Source organism: Hemicordylus capensis, chromosome 1 (assembly GCF_027244095.1).
Source record: "Hemicordylus capensis ecotype Gifberg chromosome 1, rHemCap1.1.pri, whole genome shotgun sequence".
Classification (NCBI taxonomy): domain Eukaryota; kingdom Metazoa; phylum Chordata; class Lepidosauria; order Squamata; family Cordylidae; genus Hemicordylus; species Hemicordylus capensis.
In genome coordinates, this window is record NC_069657.1 from 381,627,356 (window position 1) to 381,650,136 (window position 22,781).

At 43.1% G+C, this 22,781-nt stretch overlaps 1 protein-coding gene across 9 annotated transcripts in view; it reads right to left on the bottom strand.

The window, feature by feature from the left end:
- Positions 1-22,781, bottom strand: part of B3GALNT2 (beta-1,3-N-acetylgalactosaminyltransferase 2) — a 49,964-nt gene that overhangs the window by 5,204 nt on the left and 21,979 nt on the right. The window contains exons 5-11 of one of the 9 annotated variants that reach the window (XR_008316983.1): positions 16,045-16,140; positions 8,346-8,456; positions 6,964-7,042; positions 5,472-5,655; positions 2,662-2,787; positions 1,297-1,379; positions 571-627 (exon numbers count right to left, since the gene is read on the bottom strand). Coding sequence is in view for 7 of the 9 variants with exons in the window: in XM_053299805.1 (XP_053155780.1) it covers positions 571-627; positions 1,220-1,379; positions 2,662-2,787; positions 5,472-5,655; positions 6,964-7,042; positions 8,346-8,456; positions 16,045-16,140 (813 nt within the window). In the remaining 2 variants the exon portion in view is untranslated. Of the gene's footprint in view, positions 1-570; positions 628-1,219; positions 1,380-2,661; positions 2,788-2,838; positions 3,054-5,471; positions 5,656-6,963; positions 7,043-8,345; positions 8,457-16,044; positions 16,141-22,781 lie in introns of those variants that run through there. The other 8 variants (XM_053299840.1, XM_053299813.1, XM_053299805.1 and 5 more) reach the window with 8 other exon arrangements.

The following is a 22,781-nucleotide window of genomic DNA, read 5'->3' on the forward strand; positions in this document are numbered from 1 at the left end:
CTTTAAAGGGTTAAAATGTTAACTGACCAATTAATGCTGAATCCAGAGGCTCAACCAAGGGGCTTATGCCAGCCCAATAGTTTTTTGGCTTGGCTTTCAGATTTTCTGTTTACCACAAATTTCTTTTGAAATTCTCTTCAGTTTGAAAAGCAGTTTCAGCTTGGAGACTACTGTTTGAAGATGACCAGTCTAACTTCCCAGTGAGCCCACAGAACTATTTTCATGGTGCTTTGGATGCTGGGCTGAAACATTAGTTGGTATATTTTAAGTGATTAGACTAAAGTTTAAGAGAATGCTTGTTTATTTTTGAGCCCATTTTTAAATCCAGTGTGTTAGTGTACTAGGAAATGGAAAAAAAATAAAGATAGCCTTCCTTCAAGCAATGTTTTGATAGACAGATATAAACAAAAGCTAAGTTCTTGTTCTTCTTTCAATATTTTCAAAAGACATTAACACTGAGGTTTTAGTGATATACACAGTTAAATTAAATAATGTAATAAATGTATTTATTGGACAAAGACTACAGTAAGATTCTTTAAAGTTATGAAATCCTTAGTATATAGTACATACCTGATAGCGTTTTGGCCCAATGGCTGCCATCCAAATGCCCATACTTACATCTTCACCCTAAGTATATTTCAAAATCAAGTACATTAAAAATAAATAAATCAGAAAATCACAAAGATGACTCAAGAATCAGAACTAAGTTAGGCAGCCTAATAAACATGCTTCATGAATTATGTATGCAGTGCAGCTTATGAAATCAACCAACCTTTACATAATTTCTGTACATGTCCTGACATCCATATATTTTAGAATAAAATAAATGGAATTTGAGAAATTGTATATCTTCCCTAAAACTAGAACAGCCCAAACTGAGTGTACTGCTGTGGAGTTTCTGGCTTCAGTTCATTCCACATGCACTCTAATGAACACATGAGCCTTCCTTCCACGTGTGTAAGGGTTTCCCAATTTCTTCCAAATCTAGGTAGAGCTGCTGTCAATTTCTAAGTGAATAGGAGAACCCCTTGGAAACCTGGGAAATCTGTGTGCACTTCTGAGTTCCCACATGCATAAGGAGCTCCTGGATAGGACTACCTTTCTTCAAACAACTTTGAATCCCAATACTGAAGTGTTAAAGTGGACTACATATGCACAAACTAGAAATTAATTTCCTCCCACTCTACCTTCATGTCTCCCATCAAAGTACACAGAGTACCTGATATATCTTTAGTCTCTCTGAATTGCTTGCAAGCCATTCTACAATGTCTTTGGAAATAACATAACCAGACCCACAAGCAAAGGCTGGGTATGCGGGACTTGGATACTCCAGTTCTTGCCACTTCCCAGTCCGGTCAACTGCCCAGTTCAATCTGAAACTTAAGATCAAAGTCACCAAGTGAAGTACCTTTGATAAGATATTCATTAAAAATCATCTAACCCATCTGTACAATTTTGGGCTCTTTCACATGTTCTTTGTCAGTAATTTGATTGCAAGATTCAAGCCCTTCTCCCAGGACTTGTAGAAAGGCAATCTGATCACCTTGTCCATCTAGGGAGAAGGGGGATACCCTCATTTCACAGCTTGATCCCTGCCTTCTGATAATGCAGATTTCTTTAACCATTCGAACAGTGACTGAGGTTTCATTTTGGTCTGCTTCAGTGTTCCCTCTAAGGCGTGTGCACACGCTCACACATTTTTTGATGTCTGCTCAGTTCATTTTAAATCCTGCTCAGATTTAATCAGGAAGGCCCCACGCAATGCAGGTGCACACACACTGCCTTGATACTGCTGCCCAGAACAAAACTCATTCCACACACAGATGGAAAAAAATTGGTCTGCTTCCTCTTTCCTTCCAGTTCTTTGTTTCAGTCTATCTGTAAAATAAGAAGCAGCTATTTCCTACCCTATTTTATGGATTTTGCTCATAGAAGTTTCCATAAATATACTTACTTTCCCCCATTTTCAGGAGAAGGGATCACCTGAAAAGGCTGTCAGGAGCCACTGGCACAGCCAGTTCTAGGGGCCAGGGAAAGTGAACATTTACCAAAGCCTTAGTCCCTTCAAGCCAAATTTCCTCCCCTGCGATTGCTGTTGTGAAGTCTCTGAACAACTTACTACATTTCCTCTTAAGCCATAGGTGTATTGGGACAGTGGGCCAGGAACCAGTCTGAGGAACAGGGGAAATTCTTATACTAAAAATGCTTCCATTTGGATTAAAGAAAATCCCCAAAGGCGGAGGTGGGGGGAGAGAAAGAGAAGAAACAAAATGAACTCAGATTTTCCCCCACTCAGATAGCAACATAGTTTTATCTCATTTTTTCAATGCATGTAAAGAAAGGCTAATGACTTTCCAAGGCTATCAATAACTAAACAGCCGATTCTCTCACAGTCAGTTATACTTGCTCTAGCCACAGCTTTCCTGTTCAGCTTCCTGCATTGTTTATGCCACAGAAAACTGCACTCTAATTTCTGCATTAAACTTGTAATATATGGTCAACTTAAAACTAAATCTAGTAAAATACCAAGAACAAATATCCAGAGTAATGGAAGAATGTGGCCAGCCACATTCTTGGGAAAACATATTGTGAAAATGTTTATTTTGTAATTAAGTGGAGTTCTTCACTGGGTTTTATACTGCTTTACAAAACAACACTCACTTTCCCCACCAGGTATTTGGTCTTCCCAAGTTTTTAAGCTTTATTCTGTTGAACACAGCTTCCAAATCTATGTAGCAGTCATCATCTGTCTTCAGCAATACATTGAAACTTGCTGCTTCTATCGTCCTATAGCCAAATTTAAAAAAAAAAATGGATATAACAGCAAATAACTCTTACCATGCATTGTATTTGTTTGTTGTAATCTCTCCATTGTAAAAACTTAATGCAAGGATGACCAGCATTTCAATACTGGAGTTCTTACACTTGTAACACTTGCAGTGTAAGGTTGGATCAGTTTCAATCTGTGACTCCTGATGATGTGGACAAGCTGCTTGGAGCGGTACGGCCTACCACTTGTTCTCTGGATCCTTGCCCAACCTGGCTGCTTCGATCTAGTGGAAAGATTGTTGGAGATGGCCTAGTTAATATCATAAATGCATTGCTGAGGGAGGGTAGCATGCCTCCTTGTTTGAAGGAGGCAATAGTTAGACCTTTTTTTAAGAAGCCTTCCCTGGATCCCTCAGCGATGGATAGTTATAGGCCAATCTCCAATCTCCCCTGGTTGGGCAAGGTTATTGAGAGGGTGGTGGCCAACCAGCTCCAGGCAGTTTTGGAGGAAACTGATTAACTAAACCTATTTCAAACTGGCTTTAGAACATGCTATGGGGTTGAGACAGCCTTGGTCGGCCTGATGGATGACCTCTACCAGGGAATCAACAGAGGGAGTGTGACTCTGTTGGTCCTCTTGGATCCCTCGGCAGCGTTTGATACCATCGACCATGGTATCCTTCTGGGTCACCTGGGGGAGTTGGGAATAGGAGGCACTGCTTTGCAGTGGTTCCGTTTCTATCTCTCGGGTAGATCCCAGATGGTGGAGCTTGGTGACAGTCGCTCCTCAAAGCAGGAGCTGTTATATGGAGTCCCACAGGGCTCCATTCTCTCACCAATGCTTTTCAATATCTACATGAAACCGCTGGGTGAGGTCATCAGGAAATTTGGTGCTGGGTGTTATCAGTATGCTGATGACACCCAAATCTACTTCTCCCTTTATTCTTCAGGAAATGGCACTCATTCTCTAAATGCCTGCCTACAGGCAGTAATGGGCTAGATGAGGGATAACAAATTGAAGCTGAATCCAAGCAAGATGGAGGTGCTCATTGTAGGGGCTCAGAATCTGAGATGTGAGTTAGATCTTCCTCTGCTGGATGGGGTTACATTCCTCCAGAAGGGGCAGTTACACAGCTTGGGAGTACTCCTGGACCCAGGACTCACCCTGGTATCTCAGGTGGAGGCCATGGCCAGGAGTACTTTCTATCAGCTTCAGCTGATTCGACAGCTGCGCCCATTCCTTGAAGAGGATGACCTCAAAACAGTGGTGCACCAGCTGGTAACCTACAGGCATGACTATTGCAATGCGCTCTACGTGGGGCTGCCTTTGTAAGTAGTTCGGAAACTTCAATTAGTTCAGAATGCGGCAGCCAGATTGGTCTCTGAGGTAACCCGGAGAGACCATATTACGCCTGTTTTGAAACAATTGCACTGGCTGCTGATATGTTTCTGGGCAAAATACAAAGTGCTGGTGATTACCTTTAAGGTCCGAGTTAGCTCAGAGAGCACCTTCTTCTGCGTGATCCCCACTGCACATTAAGGTCATTTGAGGAGGTTTGTCTCCAGTTACCACCAGCTCGTCTGGTGGTGACTCAGAGGTGGGCCTTGTCTATAGCTGCTCCAGGGCTGTAGAATGCGCTCTCTGAGGAAATCCGTAATTTGAATACTCTATTAGCATTCAGGAGAGCCCTTAAAACGTATTTGTTTGGCCTGGCTTTCCAGGGTTTTTTTTTTTTTTAAATCAGTTTTAATATTTTAACCTGGTTTCAGGGTTTTTAATTACTGTGATTATTTAACTGTTTTAAAATGTTTTTAAATTGTTAATTGTTATATTGTTTTTAATTTTTGTTCTAGCTCTTTACTGTTTTAATGTTTTGTTTTACTTGTAAACCGCCCTGAGTCATTTTGGAAGCGCGGTATAAAAATCAAATAAATAAATAATAAATAAATAATACTCATGCAGATGAAGAAATGATGGCAGGTGCAGCTGTGGCTCCACAACATACGACAAGCCATAGCGGTTGAAATTCCTGCACTGTACATAACTGTTAGAAGTGTAACAGTCCTAACTTTGAAAGGGTGGTCATGCTGGAAAAGTTGCCATACTGTGTATTGCTTCTCTGACAGAGAAGAATATGTTTTTTAAGAAAAACCAAAACACCGTGAGACAACTGCTCAATACATAATCCTGGTTCCTTTTCAAAGGATGGCTTCCGCTGTTCGTATTCTATGTATACCCCGCTTAAGTAGCTAAAATAAAACATATTTTATTGAGAAGACACAAACAGCCATTAAAGAATGTTGTGAGATAGAAATCCGAAAAAGAAGCAGAGAGACTGCCTGTTAACATTTTTGGTGAGCCAGTATGTACACTCCAGCACTGGGATTGCACAAAGGGGAGTGAACCCAAGGGCATAGGTAGACTGGGAAAAGTTTGCACAATGAAAGTAGGAGGGGTCTGGGGAAGGGATAAATTGTGTTGTGCTTCATTCATGATATTACAGGCAGTACCCAACAGGTGCCTGCCACGTGTAGCAAGAGATGCACAAATTCCAGAGAAGAGCCTCATTTGCTTAGAAAGGCCTTCCGTCATTTCTAGTTACTTTTCATTCAGACTTGAAAATACTTGCAGGCATTGATACTTCTGCACCAGAAATAAGCCAGGTAAGACCATAACACTTCCACCCCCGCCCTAAACCTACCATCGATAAAAGTTCAATAGTTTGGCTGGAACATTTCTGTAGGTGTCAACAACATCTACAAAAACAATATCATCATAAGTGTTACTTTCTTCCTTCAGCGAGGCATCCTCCTCTTCAAGTTTACTTATATGATGAATAAACCTTTCCGGGCGACTCTGCAGGCTTTGTAAAAGAGCCTCTCCTTCTGAAAGGGAGGCAGGAGAAGCTAAGAGATTTTTAATTACATACATGTATAGCATCTACATGACACTGATATATATATAGCTCTTATTCTCTAAGACATACATATTATGTATATCCTCAAGTATGCAATTAAACCACTTGAAAAACTTGTCTAATTTTCAAAGTGAAAATCAGTGCAAATTAGGCAAAAGCCAAGCATTTGGACACAGTGGGAAATAATTATCTTTGCTAGATTTTTTAAAAATACACATATTAATCTTCTATTCCTAGGTTTAAAAAAAGATTCCACAAAATCTAAAATAATCAGTGTTTAACAAAATCCAATGTACGTCTGCCTTACTTTAGTTTTTGTGGAAAGTCATTTTCTTCACACACTGGGACACTACAGGCTGTACTAAAGCTTTCCTTATCCTTTGTAAATACAGGCAATTGAAACCTGGCAAATCTCAGACATACTTGACAGGACCCTCCATGGCCAAGTGACTGTACACCAGGGCTGCACAATTTCAGCCCTCCAGTTATTGGACTACAACTCCCATCATCCCTGATCACTGGCCACTGTGGCTGAAGATGGGAGTTGTAGTCTAACAACAGCTGGAGGGTCAAGGTTGTGTAGCCCTGCTGTACACCATTTGCAAGCATGACGTCCAACTATTAAGGGCAGTTGCAACAGCTCCCAGGCATATGCCACATGTCCAGAGCACCCAAGTGCTCAGGCTTGTAGCAGAATGAAAGGTGCAAACCAAGACAGGTAGAATTCTAGATAGATAATTCCTAGATTACTGTGTGGCAATGGAGAGAAACCTCCGAGTAACAAAGCCAATAGCAGATTGCACCTTAGGAACATAGGAAGCTGCCTTCTACCGAGTCAGACCATTAGTTCATCTAGCTCAGAATTATCGGACAGGTAATCAGCTCTCCAAGGTTTCAGGTAGGACTCTTTCCCAGCCCTTCCTGGAGATACCAGGGATTGAACCTGAGACCTACCATTAAGCTACACCCCAATCCCCAAAGGTGGCATACATGGGTCTCCCATCAAGGCATTAACCACACTACTACCTGCTTAGCTCCTGCTGAAACATTTTGTTGTGTATTGTTGGCTGTATTGTGTGCCCTTAAACCAAGTCTGCTCAGCTTAGCCACCACCACCCCCAGCTGGTTTTTGGACTCCAACTCCCATAATGCCCAGCCACAGTGGCCAATAGCCAGGGGTTATGGAAGTTGAAGGCCAACATCTGCAGGAGGGCTGCCCTGCCTTAAACCATGCTCTTTGACCTTTAGATGCTTCACTGAATTTTTGCATACTTACCTTGAATAGTGTAAATAAAGCCTCCTGCAATCCCCTCCACACCTTGTGTAAATTCATGTGGCAATGACCCTTCCCCTGCCTATTGCAAAGAGTTATTAATTAGTTCAGCTTTTAAACCAGCTTATCTATACTACAAAACTACAATGGTTTGTAACTGGTTCTAACAGTTCATTAGGAGAGTTCTAACTACAAAAACCATGCTACAACAATTCAGGTTTTCAAAGGGGTTGATTAATCCTTGGGATACTATTTACCCCAAAACCATTTGCAGAAATACTAAGAACAGTGAGCACTTGGTCTTACAATTCTTGTCTGCTCAGCCACTAAGCTGCTTTACCAAAAGACATGGATGGAACAGGTTCTGGTCTAAGCGTCTATGGACACAAAGAGCACCCCAATATCCATATTGGTAAAAACTGCTGTTTTAAACCGTGTTATGAGGAAATGATGGATGAAGCACTACGGGGCACTTAAACTCATTAAGTTTGATCCTGACCTGAAACACATGAAGTTACAGAGCACTGAACACCAAGTGTTATTATTCTATCCTTTCTCAAATGGGGTTCAATCCACCCTGATTTCAAGCAAGAATTAAGATGAAGTATTTGGGAAGAAACCACAAGGAGGGGTTAGGGGCACTGGCATTTCACATCTGGAGACTATTTAAAATTGTGAATTGACATACTGTAGCTGTGTGATGCTAGAAATACTCGACAGTCTCAAAGGAGAAAAATGGCTGAACAAAGCATTTTTATTTCAAGCAAATAAGACAAAAGCATTAGGTAACTTTGTCAAGGATCTGACATGTTTACAATGTTTAACAAAGCATTATTATAAAACACTAGTATCTTTCAGCCCTTTAAAATAACGGGCGCTAGTAGCCTTCTCCCCGCACCTTCCGCCCCAGTATCCAGGGCCGCCACCACCTCACCGGCCGGGCCTGGGCCCCCGCCACCGCCGGCCTCCCCTTTCCAGGCTGGGCTGGCCGCCGCCGTCTCTGTCCTTCCTGAGGCCGGGCCGGACCCGCCCCCGCCGTCTTTCCCCTCCCGGTGGTCGGGCTGGACCCGTCGTCGCCGTCTTCCCCCTCCCCGCGGTCGGGCCGGACCCGCCACCGCCGGGCCGGTCCCATTGCCGCCACCTTTGGCCTCCTTGGGGCCAGGTCGGACCCGCCGCCGCTGCCTCTGGCCTCCCCGCGGCCGGGCCAACCAACCGGCCAACGTGGCGGCCGGCGCCTGCGTCCTTGTCTCCCTTGGCTCTTCTGCGCATGCGCACCACGCATGCCCAGAACAGCCGAGGGAGACACGGATGCAGACACCAGACACGGACGAACACACCAAGGACTTTATTATATAGGATTACAATGTGAGAATAAAAGGACAAACCGTAGTGATCCTGAAAACTCCTCCACCATCATTCACCATAACTTTGTGAAGATTTCTAGAAACAAGGCCTTGCAGATCCTGGCTTTCCCATACAATTGTGCCTTCAAAGCTCTGTCAAAAACAGTCCACCACTTACTATTAACAGCATGCTTATATGTGCACATGCCATACAAACAGACTTTTCAAATCTTTTAGAGACTCAATTAAATTGAAACACTACAGTTTAATTTCAATGCCCATCTAGGCCAACAGCTTCGGAACATAAATAATAATATTAAATTTGGAGCAGAGTACAGAAAAATCAGAAGATTAAACTTAGTACCAGACCATTTTAAACTAAACATTTGTTCCTCACCAGGAATACTGGCTTACATACTACACCAGCCAGCCACACCCCCAAGAAGGATACAGACTCGCTGGCTGTGTGCAACTCACCAGCACATGAATGCCCCCACCAATGGGGAGGCTCTGTGCATCTTAAGAACTACATATGAGCAAATAAGACATTATGTTTTACTTTTAATTATGTTAAAATTAAATGTGATGGACTCCCATCATTCTCAATGGAAGTCCATTGCAACTGATTGGACTGGGATGTCAAACTGCCAGCCCTAAGGCCGGATCAGGCCTACCGAGCTCAACTGACCGGCACTTCTGAAGCAGCTGACAAGCCGCTACCGCATTCCCACCACCACCACTGGCACACACTGAAGAAAAGAGGAAGAAAATGAGAGAAGGGGGCAGGGGGAGGAAGAGGAAGAAGGTGAATGGAGAATAAGGGAAGGTGGAAGAGGGGTTCTGATTTTTCTTGAGCATGTTGTCTTGGAATTATTGATCTAATTATTAAGTATTAAAAATCTATTGGGGACAACAGTTAAAATGTGATTATGTTCAGAATTTCTTTTTTAAATGCAAAAAAAAAAATTCAATCTTTCCATGAGCATATTCCGATGTAAGAAGTAGTGCATACAGCTAGTTTAAGTGGCAGTGCAAGGAAGAGGAGAGAGGGACTACGAGAGTGAGAGTGAGAGAAAGAGGGAGGAGGAGGAGGACAGAAGGCTGAAGTGAAGCGGGTGCGAGGCAACAGAAAGTGGCGCAAGACTATGTGCAACCTCCAGGAGGTGCATCGGAATCAAATACGGCCCATCACCCAGTTGACTTTGACACCCTAGCTTAGGATGCACAAAGCCTCCCTCACCACGGAGAGGAGCATCCACAAGCTGGTGAGTCCCAGGCAGCCAGTGACGTTGTACCCCTCTTGGGTGTGCAGCTGGCTGCATAGTATGTAAGCCACTACTTTTAACATAATTCTCTAATCAAAGTTTTAATAACTATTTAAATAATTTTTATAAAAGTTAAGATGGGGGACATTCCTAATATTCTTGGAAGCAAATCTTTCCAATACGTTCAGGAACAAGTCTCAGGTTCAATGGGGCTTGCTCCCAGGTAAGTGTGCTTAACAGAGTATAAATTCCATTGAACTCAGCAAGACTTGCTTCCTAAAATTATTAGGAATGTCTCCTACCTTAATACGAGCTTCACAGGGTACACTTTACATATACCAAGGTTCATCCTTTTATTATAAAGTTGCTTTGTTAAGCTGCTGTACTAGTAGAAAGCCAGAAACACGATGATTCTACCATTATCATCATGTTTTGAAGAAATGACCCGGTAGTTCAGGTTCAATACCTTCCCTTTTAAATTGTGCTCTGTAACTCTGGCTGGTTCAAACACAGTGCTAAATTATGGTTTGGCACAATGTGAAAGGAATCTAAGAGAGCCACAGGCTCCCCACCCCACTTGCATGCAAGAGAACCAGAGTGAAAGCTTTTGTTTTCCCTTTAAAATAAACTGCATTTCTGCATTATGCATAAATTCAAAGAACTGCTGTTAGAACAGTTCCACTGAACTGCTAAAGTTAGAACAAATCAGTATATCAAACCCAAACCAGAGTTTGTGTGCAACAGCAAACTGCATTTGGTCTTTTAAAGTGAAAGCGGAAGCTTACAAACAAGACGGGGGGGGGGGGGGAGTGCGTCAGCCTATGCTCCCTTTGTTCACATCGCACTAAACCATGGTTTAGCATTACCTCTGAACTAGGCCAATATCACACAGGCAAATGGTACTGACAGAGACTTTTAGGAGGTTTTTAAGGGGTAGGGTTTAAAGATGTTACCTTGGAAATTCTTTCATCTTTGTCTATGATCCTATCCTCATAAAGTTATATGCACAGCTAATACAAATCATTTTGAACCAAAGAAGCCCCTACACACATTAACAAAGAGATTTCTCATCATTTAAAATCTTCAAAACACCACCAGATAACTTTCTAAGGGCAGTACTAAGTGCTAAAGGAAAATGGGGTCCCATCATAATACAAATGCAGGGGAGTGTCATTAAGAGGAAGTATATGCTTAAATGTACCCCTACCCATTGATTCTCCTCTAGAAATGCCACCTCACTCCCTGTTGTTTTGGGGGATTTTCCCCCTAAGGCCCTTCTGTCCCTACATTCCCCATTACTCAGCTAATGTATGGCTAAAACCTCACTTTGCCAAGGTAGGATCTAGGCTTCCCCTCAAAAAGTGGATTGAAATTGGTATAATACTGGTGGAACTCATTATACACAGTCCCAACATTGGCGGTCGCATGGGCAATCGACACCTGACCTCAATATACCACATAGCTGCAGTTTCCAGCGGGGGGCAGAAATGACCTCTAAGGTTATTTCCATCCACCATTTGAGGAGAGAAGCCATTTTCTGGCTCATTTAAAAAAAATCCATGGTTTTTCACAGAAAAATGGCAGATTTGGGACTGGGCAGGCAGCACTGCTGAACAGCTGAAGACCTGCGGAGCATGGCAGGACACCTTCCCCACCATTTTTAGCCATTTTTCCATCCTCCAAGAACCTAACCCCCGATTCCCATTGCCTCAATGCTTTGTTATCCATGGTTCCATTATCCACAGTTGTAGTGAAAAATGGAACCCCCATGGAAAACCCAGTCCACCTGTAGTTGAAATAACCGAGTAACATTTAGTAGAAAGGAGGGTCTGAATACTCAATTGCAGTTTTCTTTTCCAAAAGTCTTGCTTCATTTAAACCTAAATCACATTACAATGAACATGAAAATATGCTTCTACTCTGAAAAAAAAGTACATTTTCTTCTGTTTTATAGCTTCTTTCAAATGTAGGCAGCTCACAAATGTATTCTAGTATTATAATTTAGATTACAATTGCCTCCCTCATTTAGTTCCCACCTAATTTATTCACTGGCCCTGAGAAGAGCAGAAACAGGTTCTCATTTGCAGTCAAACACTTCTCCAAAGCTTATTTTGGACAGTTTGAAGAGGGACATTTATGTTAGAAGTGAGAATTCTCCAGCATTGGCTCTTAGAACCGCAGTGACTTCTTTTGACCACCAGAGGCATGAGGAGTTGTGTTCTCTAAAGACAGTTGGAGTCAGAATTGTTCAGTTGTTGAAAGCTAGTGATGTGTTGGGGTATGTCTTTCAATGTCTCTCTCTCTCTCAGTATGTGATGTTTATTTTCTTAATAGGTCTTTGTTTTTTGAACTCAACCTAATGTCTCCAGATAATCTCTTGGGCTAAACATCTTTTATTTGAGTATTTGAGGGACCGCCTGCTCCCAAGGGTTGCTGCCCGCTTGACATCTGAGGGGGCCCTGCTCCGGGTGCCGACAATGAGGGAGGCCCGGCTTTCGTGCACTCGGGACAGGGCCTTCTCTGTTGCTGCCCCTAGACTCTGGAATGCTCTCCCAGTGGCCATTCGTTCCTCAGACTCCATCACGGCTTTTAGAAAGCTTTTAAAGACTTGGCTTTTTACCCAGGCTTTTACATGATTGTTTTTACTGCGGCTTCTCTGTGTTTTTTTATCTGTTATCTGTTGTCATGTTTTTATGCTTGTTTATATGTTTTTAGCTTGATGTTTTTACTGCTTTTATTGTATGTTTTAATTTTTGTAAACCGCCTTGGGGTTTTCTTTTAACGAAAGGCGGTATAGAAATGTAAAAATAAATAAATAATAAATAAAATCTTTAACACCACAGCAATCACGGCTGTGTGGGGATTTTAATGTTTCTCCTCACACCCATCAATCATCTGTTTATTTTTATTTATTCTCCCAAGGCGGCTTACAAAAATTGAAATACAATAAACTCCATAATCACATTTAAAACCTTAAAATCAGTTAAACAGTAAAATGAATAACCCTCCCCACCCCCACAAAAAAACCCACTATTAAAAGGACAAACAGAAGCAAGAGTGCTGAGAGACCCAGCAGCCTGTAAGGGGTAAAAACCTGAACAATTTTTTTAAAAGGTCCTTCGTTGTTTTTTAAAAGCAGCCACAGCTGACAAAGAGCAGACATTCACTAGGAGAGCATTCTAGAGCCTGGGGGCAAGAACAGAAAAGGCCCTGTCCCGCATGTAGGGATGTGCCCAAACTGTGGCTCAAAGCATGGAGCACTGAAAGACAAACTGCTTGGACTCAAAACTGGTCATAAGAACATAAGATCAGCCCTGCTGGATCAGGCCCAAGGCCCATCTAGTCCAGCATCCTGTTTCGCACAGTGGCCCACCAGATGCCACTGGAAGCCTACAGGCAGGAGTTGAAGGCATGCCCTCTCTCCTGCTGTTACTCCTGTACAACTAGTACTCAGAGGCATCCTGGTCATGTGCGGTGATAATCAACACCCTTAATTGCAACAGGGAGCGTACAGGTTGGATGTGATCTGCTGCTCCCATGCTGTCAAGAGTTTGGGACTTACATTAAGTAGTTTTTGAACAGACCCATTAAGACCTCATGAAGGTTGCCAGGACAAGATGGATAATGCCAAACAATTCAATCCACTCTTAAAACCTATTTCTCCCCTTGAAAATCTCAATTGCACAAGTAACCTGTTGCTAATTTCTCCAGGAAACCTCATCCAAAAACTAAAATACACATTCTGCATTGGGCTCTGCAATATAGAAAATATGAACTATCAGAATGCTGGCACCAACATTTAACATTCAGCATGCTCCTAAACAAACACCTCAAACATATGCCTCCACTCTAGAATGTTCTTTTCAGCCGCTCAGCTGGCAACCTCCTGCCCAACTCCTGTTTTCAATTCTTTCAATAAGAATTGTGGCACAGCCACACAGCAGGTGCCATTCTTCAAGCCAATCTACAGTTTGGAGCTGTCTAACAATGCTTTTTGTGTCCACAACTGAAGAGTCAGCTCTTCTCAACAGAGGAAAACTTAAGTTCTCCACAGGAAAATGAAACATGCTGTTCTCTAAAACCTGGCACATATTTTAAATAGCTTTTAACAAAAGTTTTCATTTTTATACCAAAAAATGTACAAATGTAGTAACAAGCAGAGAGGCCACAAGTATGCACAAGGTACTGTAAAAACCTATTGTATTAAGAAATGTTCTGTGACACTTTAACTTGAGTAGTAAAGTAAGAGTATAAACTGAAGAGATAGCTCTAAAACAATTTCTGGATGAGAGGTGCTTGTTAAGCTCACTGGCAAAAGAAATAAAAGAATGAACTCTCATAACTTTTAAACAAATAATTCCTTCTACACTTCACACAATCCAGGAGCGTACTAATGATGTTCTTTTAGAAAGGTTATATATTTCCTTCCTCACACCATGATTAACCAATTGGTTCACAATCTAGATGTCACTAGCAACGCTGTGCACCATTTCACACATCACCAAATCCCAATAAGGAAGGTACTACTATGTAGGAATGAACGAAACATGCATGTGTGAAGAGGAGAGCTGGTCTTGTGGTAGCAAGCATGACTTGTCCCCTTAGCTAAGCAGGGTCTGCCCTAGCTGCATTTGAATGGGAGACCTGATGTGTGAGCATGGTAAGATATTCCCCTTAGGGGATGGAGCCACTCTGGGAAGAGCATCTAGGTTCCAAGTTCCCTCTCTGGCTTCTCCAACATAGAGCTGAGAGAGATTCCTGCCTGCAACCTTGGAGAAGACGCTGCCAGTCTGTGTAAACAATACTGAGCAAGATGGACAAATTGGTTTGGCTCAGTATATGGCAGGTTCCTGTGCTCCTAAGAGATTAGACTTAAGTTTGTGGCTATGAGTATAGTAACGTGCATGCACTGGTAAGTGAGGCAATTGTGGCTTCACCAGATGCATACCCACATCACAATCTACAAACAGGTTTCACATTAATTTCTAAATGGAGCTTATAGTGTGTGAAACGGGCCCAATATTTAAATGATCTGTCAGTTTCAAAATTAATTTCCCTTTTCTTGCACACATCACTGTTCCATAATGTTCCAGAGTGGTGGTAATATTTTCTAATCTCATTCATGTTCACAATAGCAACCTTCATCATGGGGCCAATGGCTCAATTTTACAGATGGACCACAAACTAAGAAACAGAGCCTTGCTGTAGGACTCTTCATACAGCTGCAATTTGAACCCAGATCTAAGGTCTGCTCTCTGTTCTCTAGTCCACTTTATTCTCTATCTACTATATTAACAATGAAATATTTTAACCCAGAAAATTTTGGAATGTTAAAGTCTGTTAATGCTTCCTCTTTTCATCCTATGAACAAAGGCTGCATTACCAGTCTAGAATCTGCTGCATTTAGACCAAGGTTTGGAGATGATTCTTATGGAAGCTTACAATGCCACCACCCCCACACATCATTATGATCTTAAGAAGATTTCCATTACTTACAGAAGAGCTGGATGAGACTTTCAGCTGCAAACACAAGTGGATGCTAATCCCTTCTACGCAAGACATTATACAGGTGAAACTCGGAAAATTAGAATATCGTGCAAAAGTTCATTAATTTCAGTAATGCAAATTAAAAGGTGAAACTGATATATGAGACAGACGCATTACATGCAAAGTGAGATAAGTCAAGCCTTAATTTGTTATAATTGTGATGATCATGGCGTACAGCTCATGAAAACCCCAAATCCACAATCTCAGAAAATTAGAATATTACATGGAACCAAGAAGACAAGGATTGAAGAATAGAACAATATCGGACCTCTGAAAAGTATAAGCATGCATATGTATTCAGTACTTGGTTTGGGCCCCTTTTGCAGCAATTACTGCCTCAATGCGGCGTGGCATGGATGCTATCAGCCTGTGGCACTGATGAGGTATTATGGAAGACCAGGATGCTTCATTAGCGGCCTTCAGCAATTCTGCATTGTTTGGTCTTATGTCTCTCATCCTTCTCTTGGCAATGCCCCATAGATTCTCTATGGGGTCAGGTCAGGCGAGTTTGCTGGCCAATCAAGCACAGTACACTGTATACTTTTCAGAGGTCCGATATTGTTATATTCTACAATCCTTGTCTTCTTGGTTCCATGTAATATTCTAATTTTCTGAGATTGTGGATTTGGGGTTTTCATGAGCTGTACGCCATGATCATCACAATTATAACAAATTAAGGCTTGACTTATCTCACTTTGCATGTAATGCATCTGTCTCATATATCAGTTTCACCTTTTAATTTGCATTACTGAAATTAATGGACTTTTGCACGATATTCTAATTTTCCGAGTTTCACCTGTAGTTCACAATCTCAAAGCCATTAATAACATCAGTAAAAAGATGGAACATATTTAAACAGATTGTGGGGGTGGGGGTGTCTATTGGTAAAAAATAGTTTCGTATATGCCACATTTAGATGCTACACATACCTCAGGCAGAATGAACTGCTCTACAGGTTTGTACCAGAGTCTGTTCACTTGCACACCGCAGCTTGGTGGACTGAAACGAGCACTGAAGAGTGCCTCCTATGAAACAATATGTAACACATTTGGAAGACATGAATGTCAGTAAAGCCATATATTTTCACATTCTCTTAGCTGGTGTGCAACAGAAAAATATATAGACTTAAAGAACAAAGGAGAACATGCAACCACCTGTATATTACTGATAAACTGCTACATAAATTACAGCTTTTAAGAATGCTGCACCTCACAGTTGCAAATAGTTCCATTCCAGTTGCGTAACCTACTAAGCCTTTTCCAGATTTGAATTTGGAAGATAACAGGCCACAACTGTGGAAGTATTTAGAGTTGTAAATGAATCAGCTGAGGCCAGGATGCTGTACTGAAGTAAGGCAAGACTGCAAAGGCTGAGAGATAGGAAGAGAGTGTGTGGTGGGAGTAAGTGCAGAGTGACATTGTTTAAAGGCAGCTAAAAGTAGGCAAAGACTACTTCTTGCATTTCTTCTAGGCTTAGCTAGTGTTATGAGAACAGCCTGCTCGGGAGCTACAAGCAGTGCCCCTCTATATTATTTGGAACTGTAGGCTTGCAGTCTCCACCTTGGTTACCTGGACTCACGGGACCACGAGCCCTCCATGTGCCCATATTTGGCAAACTCTCAGTTAGTCGCTTTGCACAAGCAGTATTGGGCAATTTTACCCCAGGTCAAATAGGACATGCAACTAAAAAGTACCCACCATGCCCCCCTCTGTCTCACAATACAGAGAAGGGTGCTGGCTAAGACTTGGGTTAAGGAGAAGGACTATTTCTCAATAGAGTAGTCAAACTCTTCTTCTTGTTGGCACAAAGGATTAGTTTAACTAATCACCTCAAAAGGAGCTCAGATAAGGCTGCATCACTCCCACCTCACTATCCCAGCGTTAATGGTCTGATGTGGACCAGGAAAGAGGCTCAATGGTGTGAAAAAACATTCCAGTTTCCACACCTGGAAGGTCTTCCTGACCAAAAAGATAAGCTTTGAGCTCGCCCATTTACTTTGTCCCATACAGGTTTTTCAAACCATTTCACTCCATTGTCCTTCAAGATTGCACACACCCATGATTGAATCACATAGCATGTACCTTGCCAGCCACGGGTTTCCCAATCGTCGATTTGAGTATCCGTGACTTGGAAATTGTTACCTGTCTTGCCAACCACAACCTGAGTATCCACAGTTTGGTGAGATTTTTTTGAAATTTCAGGAGTCGGGGGGCGATTTCCAGGGGCCAGGTGGCTATTTTTTTTTTACTGTATTTTGCAGTCCACTTATTTATTTATTTATTTATTTTATATTATACCCCGCTCAAACTTACATCTCTGGGCGGCTAACAACAATCTGCAACCGTGATTCCCCTAACCCCGTTTTCAATGCATTCCTATTGCTTGTCAACCACGAATTTGCCAACTGCGAGGTTTTCCAGGAACAGAACCTTCGCAGTTGGCAAGGGATGACTATATTCTTTTGTTAACCATGCATGTCATCCCCTGCAACCAGGAGGTGTGACCCGTGTTTAGCCCAAAGGCATGTTTTTGCCTATTTTAACCCTAAGCCCTGCTATACTACTTCTTTGGACCCATCACCTGTGTGTGCTTTGGTTCTGGCAATTCCATCTACCATGGACATTGCTCCAGCTTCATTTCCAGCTCCTAGTTCGGACTCATCTCCTGATCCAAACCACGCACCACACTTGGCTGCCTTAGAAAACCAATCTCCCTTGGATTTTCCCTGGAATCAGCCGCTTTCCTGGTTCCCTGGCTTGCGACTGAAATGCTTGCCTTTTCTCTACCCTGTCCTGATTGGCCCCTGAGAAGTAGGACCCCAGCATTCCCCATCCTGCAAGGGTGACAGATACCACAACAAAATTAAAAGGTATTACTAATCATCTCTCCCTCTCTCTCCCCTTCCTCCTAAGTCTAAACTCTGCACTCCAGGTCCTCCCTCTCTGGCAAGTCTTAAGTTGATTTAATTGCAATTCGGACCTTTAAGCTAAAAACACGTCTTTGTGAGTCTCTGATTTACATTGCTAGTTATAGTTTTATTGCCTTTATCAAATGCCTAACCATTTTTTCATTTCCTGTACCTCAATAACCCTTAAATAAATCTGATTGTACAATATTCCTATCTCAAGCCTTTATTTCCAGACCAAAGCTTTGCACAAATTGACTCTGTAATTGCTTGTTCACTCCAGCTGCGCTAATTCTGCACAGAAGCCCAAAAGTAGTCTCGAGATGTTCCGCGAGCATTCCAGAGTAGTTCAATTAACATTAGAGAATGTGTGTTTGTTTCTCCATGCTCTTTTGCTATCTTAGGAATCAATAATTCAGGAGGTGTCAAGGTTGGAGGAGTGCATTTTCAATGCAGAGTAGTCTGCATTTCAGTGCAGAGATGGGTGGTCTGAGGCACTCCCATCACTGGGTGATTAGGAGATACTTGTTAAAGCACCAACAGTGGATTCAACTTTGTGCTCTTCAACAAGACACAGAAGGCAGTGTTTGTGATCACCAGTGGAAGGGAGCTTACCCCCTCAAATCTGGCATTTTAAAATGTAATGTCTGTAAGTCTGTAAGTGACATAAGCCTGTGGCCACAGCAGGAAGGAGATGCAAAACAAATAAATATACATACAAAAGTAGGAAATAAGCAAATGAAGAATAAATTATTGTGGAAAGAACAAACTTGCTTGGTTTTGGCAAAAACCAAGAAAGGAACATTGGTCTTACCATGAAGGGTTCTTTTCGCTCTGTCTCTGGAGCTCCTCATTGATGGGTTGTACAGTGAGCATGCTTGAAACAGGGCTGGAATTTTGCAAAGCTAGCTTCCTGCCACCGGAAGTTCCCCAGTTCCAGGACTGAAGTAAAGAGCTGCACTATGGAAAGAGTGACTTGCCTAGACGACAGTATATAAGGAAAAAAGATACCAACTAGAACAGCAAAAAACAGAGTAAGAAGATATTGTAACAGACCAAACTAAGGTAATACTATAGCTCGGATCCCTAGGAGCTGACTACACCCCAATGTAACTAACCCTAACCCCTTGAAAACTCATTACAGATGAAACTGTACATTGGGTGTGTATGAGCAACTCCAGACACAGGGAAAAAGAATCCTTCACGGTAAGACCAATGTTCCTTTTCCCCCTGTGCTGCAGCTCCTCATTGATGAGACATGCCCAAGCAGAATGAAAAACTGGGAGGGAGGATATACCTGTAACACCTGCTACAGTACTCTAAGGCCAAAGACTGCTTGGTCAACGGTGAAGGACACTATTTCATAGTGACAGATGAACAGATGCCCATGTAGGTGTCCTGCAACTGTCCAGATGTGGCACATGAGCCAAAAAAGCAGCCAAGGCCACGGCACTGTGGGTAGAGTGCACCAATACCCCTCTGGTCGCTGGCAGGTTGAGGATATGACAGGCTAAGATGCTGCAGGATCTGATCCATCCGGACAGAGTAGCCTTGGAAACCTTGTGACCCATGGAGGTTGTATGAAAAGAAACGAAGAGTGAATCAGTTTTACAAAGACCTTCTGTGCACCTGATATAGGTCCACAGGGCCCGCGGACATCGAGTTTATGCCAAAGCTTCTCCTTGTGGTGAACAGGAGATGGGCAAAATGATGTTAAAATGACATCCTGGGCATGATGAAAGGCCTATTAACTTTGGGTGTTAAAGTTGGATCTAACTTCAAAATAACCGAATCATGCTGGAAAATATACAGCTCCTTATGCATCAACAAAACCCCCAGCTCCAAAACTCTCCGAGCCAACATGATGGCGACCAAAATAGAAGCTCGTAGGACAGCAGCTTCATGTTGATGGAGGCCATTTGATGGATCAAATGGTGGCTGTGTTCATGCATTCAGCACCCTGTTCAGGTTCCAAGAGGGAAAACGGACAGGCAGAGGAGCCAAATTGGAAACCCTTTTTAAAATCGAGATATGTGCAGATGAAGTGATGAGGTGCCCAGCTCCGAAATCTCCCGAACAGAAGCTAATGAATAAACCTGTTTACGTAGTTTGTTGGGGCGCAGACGAAGGTCCATTCCAGACTGAAGGACCTTCAGGAACTCCAGAACACTGAGGATACAGGTATTTGCAGGCAGCTCATCTAAAAAAGGCAACCCAAGTGGACTGGTATATACGTTGCGTTGATGGATGTCGGGCCTTCAATGATAGTGTCCTGAACTGGCTTCATACAAGGCTGGCTATGAGGTGTGTGAGCTCAATGTCCACACACAGAGCTGGAACCATTCTGGCTCTGGATATTGCAAGGGTCCCTTGCTCAGAAGATCTCATCGGAGAGGAAGGTGCCATGGAGGACAGGCAGAGAAAAAGATCAGGTCTGAAAACCACGGACTCCTTGCTCAATGTGGTGCCACCAAGATCAGAGGTGCCTGTTCTGCCATCTTCTGAATTACCTTGATGATGATGGCTGTGGGTGGTAAGGTATAGAGGAGACAGTTGGGCCCATGCGGGCGTCGATCACTTCTGCCAGATGAGACTGAAACCTAGTAAAGAAGCAAGACAGCTGATGATTGAGATGATATGCAATCAGATCTACTTTGGGAACACCTAGGCGTTGAACAATCTGTTGAAAAATCTGTGGATGGAGGGACCACTCTGCGGGATTCACTACTTGTCGGCTGAGCCAGTCCACTTGTGTGTTGCTCACCCCACTGAGATATTCTGTGGTGATGGACGATGATTTCTGCGGTGATTTCTCTGCCCATGAGAACAGATTGTCTGTCTCTGCCATCAATAGTTTCAACCATGTGCCGCCCTGGTGATTGCGTGCCTTGGTCGCAATGTTGTCTGTATATAGCAATATATGACGGCCCCTCAAATGCCGGCTGAACTTCCTGAGTGCCAAGTTGGCAGCCTGAAGCTCCAACCAATTGATGCTTTTCCTCCTCGGATCATAGGTCTTGAGCTATCTGATTTTGGCAGTGTGCTCCCCACCCTGATAGTCTGGCATCCATTGTGACAATAATCCTCGGAGGATCAGTTAGAGGTAGGCGCCTGTTGATTGCTGGTGACAGCCACCACCGAAAGGATCGCTTGACTTTCTAGGTCAGGCATATCTGTTGGTGTGTCCCTGCCATGATACGATCCTGGTATGGAAGAAGAAGCCACTGCAGAGGGTGTGAATGCCACCTTGCCCATGGCATGCACTCCATGCAGGCCACCACAGACCACAGGATCTGAGCCATGAGCATTAGATCTGCTGACAGGCACCATAGGAATGGGCATATGAGAGCAGTGATCTTTACCTTGTGCTCCACCAGCAGAAAAACCAGACCCTGATCCGTATCAAACAATACTTCCAGGTGCTGGAGGACCTGTGATGGGTCCAGATGGCTCTTGTCCAAATTGACCACAAACTCATGGTCCTCCAGGCATTGCTGCATAAGACTCACCGCCATCTGGGCCTGAGCTTGTGAAGGAGCTCAGATCAGGAGGTTGTCCAAAAAGGGGTATATGTGTACTCCATGCAGGCACAGGTGCACAATGACCATGACCATGATCTTCGTGAAGGTCCATGGCTCTGAGGAGAGGCCAAACAGAAGGGCCCTGTATTGATAATGGAGCCCGTTGTAGGAGAACCATAGAAATTTCCAGTAGAGTGGATTGATCAGAACAGGTAGGTACACCTCGGCCAAATCCAATGAGGCCAAGAAATCCCCCGGACGGATTGAATTTCCTCTTCCTTAAATACTTGTTCAGGCATTTGAGGTCCAACACTGCCCTCCAAGAACCATCCTTTTTGCCAACAAGGAACAACAGTACATAAATTCCTCAACATAAGTCGATCGATGGCACTTGCTCTATTGCCTGAATCTGTTTGAGATGGCGAATGGCTTGAATCATTCTGAGATGTTTCTCTTGCTTGTTCGATTTTGGAGACGTCTGAAAAAGGTCTGGTGGAGACAAGATAAGGTCTAGGGAATATCAGTTGGAAATTATGTCCAAATACCAATGGTCCTGGGTGGTGGACATCCAGGTGGGAGCAAAATCCAGGAGCCTGCCCCCAACTTGAACCATGTCATTGTTTCTTGGGAAACTGTGCACTGGTGCTGAAGGATTGAGATCCCTGTGCCCTCGTGGGGCCTCTATACCATTGTCTCCATTGCTATAACCCATATCCTCTGAAATTATGGTAGTGGAAATCCCTAGCCTGACTTGAGGAACTTCCCTGGGACTGTCTATGACTCTATGGGAATGAAAGGAGGAAGAATAGGGGTGGAAAGGCCTTCGAAAATCCATCCTGGTGCAAGGCATGGCCTTCTTCTTATCCTTTGTCTCAACCAAACTGGATCCAAATCCAGGCTGAACAGATTAGTTACCGTAAAGGGGGAGGAGGTAAGTGCCATTTTGGACTTAGTGTCCACCTGACAAAATCTGAGCCAGAGCGACCGCCAAACTGCAACTCCTAATGCTGGATACAATCCAGGCTAGAGTCTGCCATTAACGCCACAGCCTTTGCCTTCTTATTGATTCCCTGGCAGAGCTTTACATTCTCAGGAGGAAATATGGTGATGTGCTCCTCCGACAAAAGAATAGAAGCCTAAGAAAAAATAGAGTTGGTAGTAGCTATTTTGATCACAGCCGCAGAAGCATCATGAACCTTTTAAAGTAAAACATCGCATTTCTTATCTTCAAGAAATTTCA